The sequence below is a fragment of the Gymnodraco acuticeps genome, unplaced genomic scaffold, assembly GCF_902827175.1.
Source record: "Gymnodraco acuticeps unplaced genomic scaffold, fGymAcu1.1, whole genome shotgun sequence".
NCBI lineage: Eukaryota > Metazoa > Chordata > Actinopteri > Perciformes > Bathydraconidae > Gymnodraco > Gymnodraco acuticeps.
Window position 1 is genome coordinate 2,875,546 of NW_022991091.1, and position 11,918 is coordinate 2,887,463.

The 11,918-nt window shown below is 47.5% G+C and overlaps 1 protein-coding gene across 1 annotated transcript; it reads left to right on the plus strand.

Annotated features, from left to right (window-relative positions):
- LOC117560072 (histamine N-methyltransferase-like) lies at window positions 1-7,972 on the plus strand. The gene is given in 6 exon segments (XM_034236831.1): window positions 1-1,294; window positions 5,671-5,801; window positions 6,060-6,135; window positions 6,289-6,393; window positions 7,706-7,875; window positions 7,877-7,972. Coding segments are annotated over 6 exon segments (660 nt in total). The 5' UTR covers window positions 1-1,212.
- The last annotated feature ends 3,946 nt before the right edge of the window (window positions 7,973-11,918 follow it).

Sequence of the window (11,918 nt, forward strand, 5' to 3'; positions counted from 1 at the left end):
CGCCGGGCCCTGGCGTAGACAGGAGGCCCCCCAGTAGTGACGTGGTGTTCCACGCCATGCTTAGTGGTAAGCGCAGAGAAGGTGGGTAGCGACAGGTCTGGAAACTCGGCCAACAGTCTGAGAAATGTGTCTGCCCCTGACAGCGAGCATGACAGCCCGTCGTACGCTGCGCTGCCAAGTGTGCACACGAGGGAAGAAAACGTTAAGGCATCAACCAAACGCCTATTCTTAACGTCCACTAAGAGTCCATGAGAGAGCATGAAAGAAAAATTGCAAAGGAAGCCAAAGAGAATCCGAAAGCTTTTTATAAATATGCCAGAAGCAAGCTAAAAGTCAATGCCACAGTCGGAGATCTGAAAAAGGCTAATGGCAGCCTGGCTCAAAATGACAAGGACAAAGCCAATACACTAAATTCCTTCTTTGCTAGTGTGTTCACAAAGGAGGATACCTCATCAATACCAGACTTCCAGGACAGACCATTTAATACTACACTAAATAAATTGGACTTCACATCTAAGGACATCCATAAAAAACTATCGAACTTAGATGCCTCAAAAGCATCAGGACCGGATGGCATCTATCCCAGGATTCTCAAAGAACTGTGTGACGAACTAGATGAACCCTTACTTACCATATTTAAAAAATCGCTTGATGAAGGTGTGGTACCACAGCCTTGGAAAGATGGTCATGTAACTCCTATATTCAAAAAAGGTGACCGAAGCAATCCTGGAAACTATAGGCCTGTCAGCCTTACAGCAGTAGTATGCAAACTCCTTGAATCCTTGGTGCGTGATGCCGTCATAGAACATCTTGACTCAAACAACCTATTATCAGACCGCCAACACGGCTTCGTCCAGGGCAGATCCTGTTCAACCCAACTCCTGGCCTGCCTTGACATATGGTCTCGTACCCTTGACGAAAGAGGAAGTCTCGATGCCATTTATTTGGATTTCCAGAAAGCATTTGATACTGTACCTCACAAAAGATTACTGAATAAGCTCTATGGGTATGGTATCCGTGGAGACATACTCACCTGGATCTCAGACTTTCTCAAAAACAGGCGACAGAGAGTCTTTGTTAACGGGAAACCATCTGGATGGTGCCCAGTTCTCAGTGGAATTCCACAAGGTAGTGTCCTGGGTCCTGCACTGTTTGTCCTCTATATCAACGACCTACCGGATAATGTGAGCTCCTGGGTCCAGATGTTTGCAGATGATACTAAAGTCTTCAAGGAAATTAAGTGTAAAGAGGATGCAGAAAAACTCCAGTCAGATCTCAGAGAAATACAAAGATGGTCCGAGTGTTGGCAGCTCAAATTCAATGCAGCAAAGTGCAAAGTAATGCACTTAGGTTTTCTGAATAAAAAATATGAGTATAATATGGGTGATAATTCAAACACTATAAACCTATCCGAGACTCAGAATGAAAAGGACCTTGGTGTGAATGTTGATAATACCCTGACATTTAGTGACCATATCCGTCGGGCAAGTAACAAAGCCAATGGTATCCTAGCAATGATCCGCAGATCATACACTTATTTGGACTCTGACGTAGTACGTAGTTTATACATCTCTCTTGTACGGCCACTCCTCGAGTATGGGAATGTCGCTTGGTCCCCCATGTACAAAAAGGATGCTGAGCTCATCGAGAAAATACAGAGAAGGGCAACGAAGCTGGTTCCAGAACTAAAGGACCTACCATATCAAGAACGACTGCAACGTCTTAAAATCCCGAGTATGTATTATAGAAGGGCGAGGGGAGATATGATCGAAGTTTTCAAATATCTCCACAACATCTACAAAACATCATGCCCACTACAACGGGATTATAACACCAGGACTCGTGGACACTGCCTCAAGTTGAAGAAACAGTACTCAAGACTGGCTATCCGCCGCAACTTTTTCAGCCTGCGTGTGGTTGACTTGTGGAATGATCTGCCAGAAAGCGTTGTCACATCCAAGACGGTTAACTGTCTCAAATCCCGCCTCGACCACTACTGGTCAAACATCACCTTCACTTTGGACTATGTGACTGTTGCCAGCATCCATAGTAAATAAAGAATCAGTGATCTACTCATTTATTTATGAGCGACTAAAAGGCCTTAGGCCTATTACAGCCGTATCCTATTGATTGATTGATTGATGAGCACACAAAAAATCCGCTCCGAGGAGGGGAAAAGAAATGTCCGCTGTCACGAAATCCCAGCTGAAACGCTGTCCTCCGATGCACAGACACATAGGCCTCACGGCGTACGTGCGAATGGGACCGCCGTTAGCCGTCGTCAATCGCGGTCCGTGCCCCCCACGGGCGACGTCTTCACTCAACGCTGGAACTACGCTCCGTTGAGCGCCCGTGTCACACAGAAACAGGCTCCCCGAAACGCTGTCGCTGACGAAGAGGAGCCTGCACGTGCCGCCGACGCTCAGAGCTACTACTGAGCGCCGGCCCCTCCGTTTCCCGGGGGTTTGTAGCTGCACGGAGCGATGCATCTCTTCGCCCTTGTCCCGAAACGTGCGTGGTAAACGCACTCTCCGGCGTCTCCAAGCTGGCTTGCCACAGCCGTGTCCAGCCTCTGCCACGCTTTATTGACTGCAGGTGGGCCGCTGAGCGTCGCGGCTAACGTCTCTGCACCGGGCTGTTGTGTAGCCAGGAAAAAACGATCCGCTTCCTCAGCCAAAGCACGGGGCTCCGTGACAGGCGTGTTGGCCAGCGCCGTCTGTACCCGAGGAGGCAAGTGACGCAGGAAAATCTCCGTGAATAAAATCCGGGGATCTTTCCCCCCTAGCAGATTTAGCATTTTCTCCATTAGCTGGGATGGCTTGCTGTCTCCTAGGCCTTGAATGTCAAGTATCTGAAGGGCCCTCTCCTTAGCAGATAAGCTAAATGTCTTAAGGAGAAGGGCCTTAATCGCCTCATATTTGCCGTGATGTGGGGGGGCTGCGATGAATCCCACCAACCTGGACGACGCAGAGCTGCCCGGCGCTGCTACCACATGGTAGTATTTCAGGTCCCCGTCACGGACATGTCGGCAGGCGAAGTGTGTCTCCACATGTGCGAACCATGCCTCCGCGGCGTGCTCCCAGAATTCCGGCAGCTTTACGAACACATCGCGTTCAGCCATGCTCATTAATTTCCCGGAAACTTTCTCGAAAAAGTCAAGGTCACAGGTGTAGTGCCAGGAAAAGGGAGTCGGAGGCGGTGTATTAAGAACAGAGTTCCAATCTTTATTAGCCATTAATAACAGAGAGGTTATCGCATGAACTGCTCTGCTTGACGAGCTAGCAGGAATGCAAGCTAACGCTACAGGTGTTCCCACTAAAGCAGGGGTGGGGAACCTTTTTCCTCTCAAGGGCCATTTCAATTTTTTCAACATCCGTTGAGGGCCGTACAAATTATTGACCTCTGCTTAAATATCACAGCCCATTCATTTGGCCTTTCTTTCATGCTGTGCAAAGAAAAAGCAACCTCTTAATCCAGATATCTTGCCATGACTCGTATGCATTCACGTGCACGTGGCATGACCACCAAACAGAAAGATATGGACACAAGATGTGTGCAAATGTATTTAGTTTCCTATCCATGTGGACATGATTTAAGTGGGGGGGACCTAACCTCCTCTAGGAGGGTCCGGGGGGGCATGCTCCGGGAAGTTGAAAGCATCAATCTGGTGCACTTTGAGAGCAAAATGAAGAGATCTATGGATACATCTCTCAACATCCATATGAAACAGAACTGGAAGCAGATTTACTTTTTCTTTATGGATATTTTACAAATCACTCTCCTTTCAAACTGTATTCTTGTTTATTAATAACAACTTTTTTTTACTGTCATTTAGTATTTTATACCTGTTTACTTTATTCTCTTGTTTTTTGATAACTATAATGATCATATAAAGATGTACCTTTACCTCATTGGTTGGAGAAAAAGCTTCTTATATTCGTTAGCATAGCTAGCTAACCAGATGCTAATAACAACAAAGTTATTGACTGTATGATCAGTATGACAGATGAACAGATCGCCACTGGGCTTTCAACTAAAGACACAGACACGAAAAAACTGCGGCATGTGTACGGCTCCTTATGGGTACTGCACTTTCTGAAGAGTTCTGGTGCTCTCCGGCAGAACTACACCCCAGACGAGACATATACCAAGTGATGACACGTTAGGCTCGTGTTGTGTTCAAGGACCATGACCGTTGCCAGGAAAAACAGGCACTCGCTTGTTTAATTATTTTGCGGTCTAGAATAGATTTCTTTAATTTTTTTTTTTTAATTACCTCGAGGGCCATACCAAATGGTCTCGCGGGCCGTATACGGCCCGGGGGCCGGAGGTTCCCCACCCTTGCACTAAAGGGTCCGTGTGGCAACACAATACGAGAGGTGAATTATGTCCAATAACGTGTCACCACAGTATCATATTTATTCCTGTTTATTCATTTAATCATGTTTGTATTCCTACATTTATTTATGCTTTTTTTAATTTATACTTATGACATGTTCCGACCTCTATATAAGTGTGGGCCTGAACTCTCTTAATTCCATCGTGTCACCGGGCCCGGAGGGGTAATATCTTTCTTATTATACATCCATGGGTATTATGAGCGTTGTGATTCAACCGAAGCACTTTCTGAAGCAGTTACGTGGTATTGAGGGGCAGCGAGGCTTCGTTTGTCATCGGTGACATCACTGGACCAAAACGATACAAGCCTCGATACAAGCTTCACAAAAAACTTCCGGGATTACTCGACACACGACACGCAAAAACTGCGGCATGTGTACGGCTCCTTATGGGTACTGCACTTTCTGAAGAGTTCTGGTGCTCTCCGGCAGAACTACACCCCAGACGAGACATATACCACGTGATGACACGTTAGGCTCGTGTTGTGTTCAAGGACCATGACCGTTGCCAGGAAAAACAGGCACTCGCTTGTTTAATTATTTTGCGGTCTAGAATAGATTTCTTTAATTTTTTTTTTTTTAATTACCTCGAGGGCCATACCAAATGGTCTCGCGGGCCGTAAAGTTATCTGTCGCAACTTTTTTAGTTTTTTTCAGACTGTAAATACACACTTTTTTTCCTTTGTTAAGACTCTATAAATAACCCCAACTCCTAGGATGAATGATTTTGTTATTTTGAGAAATGAAAAAGTTAATGTGGAGAAGCCAGTTTACCGCTATTAAAAAGTGACGACAGATTACCCACGAGTACCATATTTTTGTATCATTTCCTTCCACATGTGTCTTTGTCTCTTTCAGCGGATCATGCAAATACAATCCAAGTTATATAATTGTTATTTCTGTATAACTGTTGATTCAGCTCTAACAAATGTTTTTTTGGCTATTTAACATTGCATGGTGATTGTTTAAAAACATTTGGGGAGATTATTGTCATTGTGTCTTAGACTTCTCTCGAATCTTGATCTGTGCCCTCTGAATCAAGGCTTAAGTAATCAAGGGTTTATCACATAATGTTATAGGTTATCCATTTTATTGGCTTACTCATAACATTTGTTTTGAATCATAAAACTAACTTCTGTGTCCTCAAAGCACTGTGGGCAATTGTGGAAGTTAATGGATTGCTAGCAACTATACCTGTTGTTCTGATGCACTGTATACGTTACATATCTTGCAATTATATTGTCTGCTTTGTTTTTGTATGTCCAATTTATAGCTTTGGTAGCAAAGACCGCCAACCTTCAGAATATCTCCTTTGCTTGGCATTTGATGAACAGTGAGGACTATGAGAGGCAAGTCAAAGCAAAAGGAGACATGAAGACATTTGACTTCATACACATGATTCAGGTAAAATAACTTAGATTTTTGGATTCTTTTTTAAATTGAAATTATTATTTTTAGGGTTCCCTTTCAGGTCTTCGTGTCCATGCATTGAGAGCAAATAAGCATTACCTTTTCTGCTGAAAAAAAAGTGTTTATCAATCATCAGTGTATAGTCTGACATATTTGTCCTAGACATGAAAACACAGACTGTGTACTTGCATGGATGCAAGCTTTAATTGAAAAGGTTAGATTAAAACTTTCCCATAATGCTCTCCTTCACAGATGATCTACTATGTGGATAACCTCGCCGACACCATCAAGTTCTACCACAGCCTGCTGAAGAACAATGGCATCGTGGCAGCCAGTAAGAAGTTATGCTGTGTTGAGTATTGTTGAGGCTTCTGGATAAGATCATTAATGACCATGAATCCCTCTTGACTGTAATACAATTTGAAATGGTAACCATTATTAGCAATCTACAGTATTTCTTCTGGCATTAATGTATTTTTTTTCATCTCAAACCGTCCAGCTAACTGTGGCAGTGACACCCTGTGGAAGGCTTACAAGAAGGAGCTCTGGGTAGACTCCATCACAGATCGGGGCTCATCAGAGCAGGGTCGGCGTCATGGGGTGTCATTCGCGGGCCATGCCCCCCCAAATGAGTCACTGTGCCCCCCCAACGCAGGGTGGGCAAGCCTTGCCACTTTGCCGTTTTTAAAAAATAAATCATATAAGTGAAAACGTTTCCACTAAAGGTTTTTTGTGTGAAATACGTCAGAAATAAAGAATACAAATATAAAACACATTCTGAGCTGTGCTCACTGCTGCTCTCTGATTGGTGTGTTGCTTGACCATTGACCCCCGACCTTTGTTTTGTTATCATTACGTGGCTGTGTGTTTAGATGAAAGCCCGGTGGCGATCTGTTCATCTGTTACACTGATTATACAGTAAAGCCATAGAAAATAATATGATATACAGTGCAGTACAGTACAAGTAGCCTACTTCTGGGTCTCTGTGTTTCATTCAAGCTCGGCTCTGTGTGTGTGGCACGAGCGCATTTTGTGAGTGCGCAAGCGGTAACGTGGAATGTTGTTGTTAGCATCTGGTTAGCTAGCTATGCTAACGGATATAAAGAGCTGTTTCTACACCAAGGTGGAGGAGAGTCCTCTCCTGTCGGACTGAGAGGATCGTATAACCTCAGCTCAGTGAGGTAAGGACTCTCTCAGTGTTTAGATAGTTAACTTTAGTGTAGGTTTTCTCAGTGGGTTTCAAACGGTTTGGTCACCATTTATGTAAACCAGTATTTGCGAGGAATACCTTTATATGATCATTATAGTTATTAAAAAATAAGAGAATAAATAAAAAACGGGTATGAAATACTATAGGACAGTAACACAAGAATACAGTTTAAAAGAGGAGTGATTAGTAAAATATCCATAAAGAAAAAGTTAATATGTGTACAGTTCTGTTTCATATGGATGCTGAGAGATGTAGACTATCCATAGATCTCCTAATGTTGCTCTAAAAGTGCACCAGATTGATGCATTTAACTTCAATATTTTTAACATAATCTTCCCGGGGGAGCATGCCCCCAGACCCTCTTGTGGAGGTTAGGTCGACCCCCACCTAAAACATGTTCACATGGATAGGATACTAAATACATTTGCATACTTTTTGTATGGTGGCCTATGTCCATATGTTTCTGTGTTGGTGGTAGTGCCACAACCGTGCATGAATGCACAAGTCATAGGTGTGCTATACAATAGCACTACACCCTGCAATGTGTGTGAAAGACAATATACTTTACAGCATGTTTTTTGAAGTTGCGTTTGTGTGTTGGTTGTTGACGGCAGTGTGTGCCCCCCCTTTGTAAATGATTTCCCCCCCCATTCGATTTGTTCTAGAGCCGACCCTGCATCAGAGGAAGTTATCACCTGTCTAAAGAGCCTGGGTCTAAAATACGAGGAGTACGCCATTCCCGACGCCTTCGACATCTCTGAGTGCTTCAATCCAAACAGTCAGATCGGAGAACATCTGCTTAATTTCATAACATCCAAAGATCACTTCTACCAGTCCTTCACCCCAGAGATCAGAGCGGGGCATGTTGGACGTTCTCAGGACCAAGTGCAGCACTGAAAAAGAGGGCGGGGTATTCTACAACATCAATTTGAGCTGCATATTTGTTGATGCTTGAGAATGTTAAATGAAACAAATACACGGTCAAATTAACCTTTTGGCATTCACTTTTCCCTGCCGTTTGATCAATTATAGTATATTTGACTGCTGTTAAGATTACATTTACCAGCTTGAGTAGTTTCCTGTATCCTATATCTACATAATTTACCTTTCAATGTGTACCAACACCATCAATAAAAAACGTTATATCATTAGCTATTACGTGTTTCAAATCACTTATAGATAAGAAATTGCAGATATGATTTATAATGCACAAATTATTTAATTTTTTTGATTTCCAATGCTTTGTACATTGCGTAATCTGTCAAAAGAAAAGTGGATTTACCACAGGATTTCACCACGGGACCATCAATAAATTACCGTTTTTAATGACACAAAACGTTGGGTTACGTATTGTAACCCTTGTTATATTAGCACAGGCGGAGCCCTCTACTGGACCCTATGGGTACTACCTTACCCTGCGAGCATTCTCCCACTGAGACTTCTATAGACGTAGCCGGCCTTGGGCGGGCCTACCTGAATGCGTGCGCATCACACCGTATAAAAGGAGGCCTCGCCTCCTGACTATAATCCTACACCTCTCTTCAGCGAGCGGAATAGGACGGACAGTGCCCTGAGTAGAGGGCTCCGCCTGTGCTAATATAACAAGGGTTACAATGTTATATCTCTCACAGGCTCCGCCCTCTACTGGACTCTATGGGTACAGCGGGTGGAGCCCCGATGTATACGCGCACTGTCGTCCAACAAGATTCCACCCTACTGCCCCTGACCGGCTTTTCTGGTCAGCAGCTGCTGCCCCACATTCTCCTTTAACCCGGTTGTCACCGAGGAGAAATCTGGCCTGTGGCTGACAGAGTACACCCTGCTGCGCTTACCTCGCAGAAAGTGTGCTCAAAAAACAGTGCCGGGTGACCCCCCCCCCGCACATAGACGGATGGGGAGAGCCCCCTCGGCCCCGAATGGGCTTACTACACGCCTGCCTCGCTGAATCCCTAAGGATAACAGGGAGAGCACCAGAGCCCATGCCCCACACTCAAACACTGACCCCGTGCAGAGTGTGTGGACTAAAGTGTGGACGGCTACCCCACTCCAGGAGGAGAGCAGCCCTCCAGCCCTGTAAGGGCCCAGCGCGCCCCTCGCCCATCCCGGGACCCTCAGAGGGCCCGAGAACAGCGAAGGCGCATTATGTCCGGGGAGGGGGTCAGATGCCAACTGACCCACAACCCCCCCCCCCCCCTACCAGTCCTGTGTTGCCCCCGCAAGCACAGACGAGGAGAAAGAGCCCGACATGTTCAAGAGATAAAACCTTATGAAGGGGCCTGGCGTCGACCAAGACGCCACTGTGCATATATCCTCCACACTCACACCGTTGAATAAGGCTGTTGACACAGCTACAGCCCGTGTGGAGTGCGCACGAGCCCCCGTAAGGGCAGGCTCTCCCTGCCTGTCCGTAGGCATGTGCAATGCACTAGCAGAGCCAGCCTGCCAGGCGTTTCTTGGACAGAGCTTTCCCGATCACCCCGCCTCCGAAGCACACGAACAGCTGTTCGGTGCGTCTAAGGGCAGCCGTGCGCTCCACATAACATGCACCGGGCAGAGGAGGTGCAGTTTAGCTTCCCTCTCCCCACCATGGGGGAGAAGACTAAAACCCCCTAACTGAATAGCCCTCGACCTGAACGCACTCCTTAGGCTCTTGGGCACAAAGGAGGGGTTCGGTCTGAGTGTCGCGCCGCTCCGGTCACCCCGAATCAGTAAACAGCTCGGGTGGACCGACAGAGCGGTTAACTCGGACACTCTTTTGGCTGACGTTAAGGCAAGAAGCAAAGCTGTCTTCCACAACAGTGCTTTTAGGGAGGAGAGCTCCAGAGGCTCAAATGGTTCTAAGACCAGAGCTCCGAGCACTAGGGGCAGGTCCCACTGCGGGGTGGAGGCGTGCACTACTGGGCGCAGCTACCTGACCCCCTGTAAAAACCGCAACATCAGTGGTTGACTAAAGGCTGACCTGCCGCCAAATCCCTCATGGCAGGACGAGATGGCTGCTGCATACACTTTCACTGTTGAATGCGCAAGTCCTCTGTCCACCAGTAACTGTAAGAAGGACAAAATAGAGCCTAACTCACAAGATAGGGGCTCTATTCTCCTCTCCTCACACCATCGCTGGAATCCTAGCCACCTTGGCCTGTAACAGGCTGTGGTGGATCCAGCTCTAGCTGCCTGGATAGACTGAATAACGCTGTCAGACAATCCACCCTGTCTCAGCCTGTCCCTCTCAGGAGCCAAGCCTGGAGAGGTTGGCCGAGAGTGGGTAACGCCCCGATTGCACCTGCCTCTTGAGACATCGCCCCCCAGAACTGGGGAACCGCCCAGGGCTGGCCCACCTTCATCTGTGTCATATCTGAGTACCACGGCGCCCCGACGCGGTCCGGAGCCACTAGGATGACTGACAGACGTTCTCGCCTCACTCTCCCCAGGAGAGGGAGAATGAGACGCAGCGGTGGCGTATTGCAGCTTCCTTGGCCATGGCTCGTGTGCAAACGCGTCCACCCCCAAGGGCGGGTCGTCGCCCAGGGCCATGGAGAACCACAGGGCACAGTGGTTGTTGCGCCGGCTGACGTACACATCCACTTCCGCTCTCCCGAACTGGGCCCAGATCTGCTTCACCACCTCCGGGTGAAGCGTCCATTCGCCTGGCAGGGGGCCGCCCCTCGACATGAGGTCGGCCCCCCTGTTCTCCAGTCCTGGGATATGGAGGGCTCTCAGGGCTAACACCACCTCTGAAGCCCATAACCACAGCCTCTCCGCTGTGGTCAACAAGGCGGCAGAGCGGACTCCGCCCTGCCTGTTGATATAAGCCACTGTGGTGCTGTTGTCGCTCCTGACCATTACATGTCTCCCTTGAATTAGGGGCATGAAATGCTGGAGGACTAACACTACCGCCAGTAGCTTTAGGAGGTTGCTGTGTCGAAACTCTGTTAGAGCCCAGCGCCCACCTATAGCCCTCTTCAGGTAGGTCCCTCCCCATCATGTTCTGGATGCTTCCTTGAACACTGTGATGTAGGAGGTCATCCGTCCCAGTGGAGACCCCCTCCGGAGGTGATCCGGAGACCCCCAAAACCGGAGGTTGCCCTCCACTGAGGGGGGGATGGTCACCAGCCGCCGTTTGTGCCTCTTGGGATCCAAACGCAGGCTGGAGAACCACCTCTGCAGGCGGCGCATATGCAGTAACCCCAGCGGGACCACAATATGAGCAGCCGCCATGAGACTCAAAGTCTGCATGACAGTTAAAGCTGTCACTGTCGCCCCCTGTCGCAGCCTGTGAACTACTCTGACAGGGTGGCGCGTATAGCGCGCCTGCATCGAGCACCACTCCCAAATACAACGCCTGTTGGTGAGGTATGGGGGTGCTCTTTTTTCAATTGATCGCAAAGCCTAATCTGGTAAGGTGTGTGATCAATTGTGCTGTGCAAAACATTGCCTGTTTCCGGGACCCAGCCATGACTATGAGGTCGTCTAAAGGAAACTCTCATGCCGTGGGCGCGCAGCGGTTGAAGCGCAGTGGCCACACATTTACTGAACGTGCGTGGGAATAGGGAATAGCCCAACGGTAGTCTGTTGTACTCGTAGGCTATCCACTGGAAGGCAAAACGCAGACACTTTCTGTGCTCTGGAGCAATTTCTACATGAAAGTAGGCCTACTCGTCTTTCAGGTCGATGTTGGTGAACCAATCGCCTGGCTGCACAAGCCCCAGTAACTGTTTCATAGTTAACATGCGGAATTTCCTGCAGGAAATGTGGCGATTCAGGCTGCTGAGATCTAGAATATGTCTGAATTCCCCTGTCTTCCTGAGAACCAGGAAGTACATGGAATAAAGATAATTGTCTCTGTGCTGAGGGTGCACAACAGACACAGCCTATTTCTGCACCAGAGCCTGAATCTCTGCTGA